At 41.6% G+C, this 4229-nt stretch overlaps 1 protein-coding gene across 1 annotated transcript; it reads right to left on the bottom strand.

The window, feature by feature from the left end:
- Positions 1–2282: 2282 nt before the first annotated feature.
- LOC121388192 lies at positions 2283–3303 on the bottom strand. Its single transcript, XM_041519459.1, has 2 exons — positions 3119–3303; positions 2283–2643 (listed from the first exon to the last, which is right to left on the bottom strand). The coding sequence occupies exons 1-2, from the start codon at positions 3279–3281 to the stop codon at positions 2363–2365; spliced, it is 444 nt and encodes a 147-aa protein (XP_041375393.1). The 5' UTR covers positions 3282–3303; the 3' UTR covers positions 2283–2362.
- Between the last annotated feature and the right edge of the window lie 926 nt (positions 3304–4229).

The raw sequence follows: 4229 nt of genomic DNA, 5'->3' as shown, positions 1-4229 counted from the left end.
TAAGAAAATGTAGCGGGTTTCCTCTGATGACTGTGTCAGAATTAACAAATGTTTGACATCCAATAGCCGATGATTATATCAAAGAAAGAAATGTTCTATTTAACGACGCACTCAACACATTTTATTTACGGTTATATGGCGTCAGACATATGGTTAAGCACCACACGGATATTGAGAGAGGAAACCCACTGTCGCCACTTCATGGGCTACTCTTTTATATGCACCATCCCACAGACAAGGTAGTACATGCCACGGCCTTTGATATACCAATCGTGGTGCACTGGCTGGAACGAGAAATAGCCCAACGGGCCGACTGATCATATCAAAGGCTGTGGTATGAGCTATCCTGTCAGTGGGATGGTGCATATTAAAGATCCCTTGCTACTAATGGGAAAATGTGGCGGGTTTCCTCTCTGAGACTATATGTCAAAATTATCGAATGTTTGACATCCAATAGCTGATGATTAATAAATGAATGTGCTCTAGTGGTGTCGTTTAATAAACCAAACAAACTTTTTTGTTATTTTGCAAAATACGTGAATGGTCCATTTAATACGAATACTATATTGTGAGGATGGTGGAGCTTATTGCCGGTTCTCCATAAAATCTGTAACATGTCGCCGAACCGACGCAGATCGACTCAAATCAATGCAGTTAAACAAAAACAATTTTTTTAACAGTCAATGAATCATTTGACACGGGCTTAAATTCACTGAAAGTTCAAGCACGCATGCTCTGGACACGCCCTACACGTTCTCCGGGAAATATGTTCAAGACCAGGAGATGTTGTGAATAGAAGTACTCTGAAAATTATTTTAAACACTGTCCTGAGTTGTCTCCCTTTGTAGGATGTTTCGACTAACAGAGCCTTTTTAACAATGAAAGAAGTTCCTAGAGCTCTTTTGGATATAGGCACGTAAATGAAATAAAAGTATCGATGAAAATTACATACCAAAGACGTTTTCTTCTTTAGAATGTAAGTGTGTGTGTCTGTTATGTGTTTTTGGTCATGCTGATATTTGTAGTAACTCAAACGTCATTTCTTAATCTATATGTTTTCGTACGCACGGAATTAATGGCGGTAAATTCCAGTGTCGGCTGGCCTCAGACCACAATTAATAGCCCCAATGGCTGTAGCACTTTTATTAATTTCACCAGGCCATTGGCATTTCACAAGGAACGTTACCTGCCTGGGGCTAATGAAAACTCAATAGGACGACCCCTGTTGCCCAGGGCCCCGTTCCAGGAAGCGATCTTAACTCTAAGATTACCTTAAGCGCATAGCTACCTTATGCACTTAATTTGATCTTAGGCTAAGATCGTTTCGTGGAACGGAGCCCTGCTCTTTTTCACGTTATATCAATGTAAACAAACACACGTGGCCTAAGGGACCGAATCACACCCATTCCTGTGCACTTTACACAAATGTTGCATGACTTCAAGGTGCTGTGGGGGCCAGTATGCAGTATCCAGTGTAAACCAAGTACACATATTCACTAACTGCATCCTCTTCTCCGTCAAACTCAGTGTAACAATTCAGCATACAAAGCAGCTCCCCAGCCATTAATCGCATAACAGGAAAACTATATTTTATCGCATTCATTTCCAAATGGATGGATAATTCTAGTCTGATGCCGGCTGTTGCAAATATTAGGACGACGAGAAACTCTTTGGATGCACAGACACTGATGTTCTAAACAAGCAAGTGTAATTATGCCTAATATGTAAAAGTTAAAGTTTTAAAAAAAAATTGTTTAAAGACACCACTAGAGCACATTAATTATTAATCATCGGCTATTGGATGTCAAACGTTTTGGTAATTCTGACATATAATCTTAGAGAGAAAACCCGTCACATTTTGCCATTAGTAGCAAGAGATCTTTTATATGCACCATCCCACAGACAGGATAGCACATACCGTGGTCTTTGATATACCAGTCGTGGTGCATTTGCTGAAACGAGAAACAGCCCAATGGGTTCACCGACGGGCATTGATCCTAGCACTACTATGTAATTTTAATCGTTAAAAAGGCTATGGTTGTCGAAAACATCTTACAGATATCAGCAAGCTTGGGACAGTCTCTTTAATTACAATATCAAAGAAATTAACAGCAGATTATAGTTGAAGAAGGGTCCATTTCCAAAGACACGTGGGGTAAACAAAACCTGCACGCGCATTGGCGTAGTGGCGTAGGAAGGTGTCAAAAAGTGTGTGTGGGGGGGGGGGGGGGGGGGGCACCTTTATATTTACACACTTTTACACTATTATAAAGCAGATATAAAGCAAAATATGTGAAAAATGGGGGGCATATGCCCCCTTGCCCCCCTCCCCTCGCTTCCTACGCCAGTGTTCGCGTCATTCCTACGTAAGTGCGAAATACTTGGATCTATTGTCAGCGGTTAAACCTGACTCTCCCGTCTCAAAATCGTACAACCCGCAGACGACACTTCCGGAATGCTCCTTGGTGGTAAACGATCGACAGTTTAATGTCTCCAAGCAAAGCTTTGCACACTGGATCTTGGTCGTGACTTTGACCTTCAACACAGAGTTTAGTCCGACTGCAGGGGCTGCGGAGGACGCCTTCAATGTAAAGGTATTCTTCCGCGCATCGGAAACACAGCTCTCCTTGTTAATATCAGAAGCTTAAACAGAAAAAAAATGTAGTTACGTACATTTACATAGCAGATGACGTACATAAGATAATGTTTTAAATGATTCGTGAAATGGGGTCAGATATATTTTTGGCTTTTTTTATAATATTATTATTATTATTATTATTATTATTCCGTACTTCTAAAAACAATAGGAGAAAACTATAATTTGCAATTGTCCAAATCATTTATAGGAACAGAAACAACAACAGGACTGTCTGTTCTAAAATCTAATATATTAAAAAATATACTTGAGACTGGGACTCTATCAATATTCATAAAGTGTTGTATATTTTTAAGCGTATGTGCAGGGTGGGTTTTGGGGGTTAAGTGATTTGTTTTTCTCAATATATTTTCCGGAGGAACATGACTCGACCCCCCCCCCCCCCTATAAACTACGGTCGCCACAGTCTAGACCCTCCCTGATAAAATTCCTGCTCACGCGCCTGATATTTTGTTTCATTACCTTTTGGATAGGACACGTTTTTCTCGCAGATGTCTTTGAGCTTGGTAGCATTACCACTGAATTGGCCTAGGAACACCACGAAACATCTGACGCTTCCTCGGAAATGTCCGCTCCTATTCCTGTTGGCGCCAATGAGCAGATGTCCGGAGGTTGTGTAAGTCATTGAACCACCACACTGCGATTGATTTCTGTTTACCCCAATACCTACACTGGTGCCTTCAACGCTGATATTGACGAAGTTAGCTGCCTTCTGAGTGACAGTCCGGACTCCGGTTACTAATGCGCATGTCGAGGATGCATCATCTGAGAGGGTGAGGGTGAGAACTGAACCGTCAATTCGCAGTTCCACCTCTCTCGAGTCGGAGAAGAAGTGGAACACTGTTCCAGAGGTCTTGGGGTCTGGAGTGATCATCATGGCAACATTGAACGCCCCTTGGAACACGCTGGTCGACATCTCGTGTTCTATGTACGACTCTTTTGACCCATCGAACTTGAGACTGGAGTTGTCGCCTGCTCGTCTGAAGCACTGGGATTGTTTTGGAAATACGGGCTGATTTCCGGTCTTGGTGTAGCCAAATGTGACGTTGTTTAGAGGCAGTACCATCACAGGCTGCATTCCTTGGCCGGAGGATGTGAGCAAAACTGTTTTAAAACAGAAAAGAGAGAAAATGAAAACGGAAAAGAAAGAAAATAGGAGGCTGAACAATTGTTTAATTACTTTACTTTACTTTACTTTACTTACTGTACTCAGCAGGGATCGAACTTAAGAATTTGTGTCCCACGGCAATGTTTTAAAGAATTGCCATGGGTGAAACAACCCACCGACGGCCATTTTGAGCCTGCCTATGGCAATTATTTTTTAAAGTGACATTTGTAGAAAATAAATATGACTGAAAGGTTATTTTGCTGTATGTAAACATATTTCAAATGTGAAAATGTTGAATATTGGCAGATTATGTACACCTGGTGTATATATTTTGCCATTGTTGAGGAGTTTGACCGACGGCATCGGTAATGCTCTCTACCTACGGCAGTGTATATCTCAACGTCGGTGCCGTTGTTAAGTACGAGCCCTGGTACTCTCTCTCTCTCTCTCTCTCTCTCTCTCTCT

Source organism: Gigantopelta aegis, chromosome 14 (genome assembly GCF_016097555.1).
Source record: "Gigantopelta aegis isolate Gae_Host chromosome 14, Gae_host_genome, whole genome shotgun sequence".
In the NCBI taxonomy this organism is placed as follows: Eukaryota; Metazoa; Mollusca; class Gastropoda; order Neomphalida; family Peltospiridae; genus Gigantopelta; species Gigantopelta aegis.
Note: the sequence above shows the minus strand (reverse complement) of the source record. Positions and strands in the feature narration are given on the sequence as shown.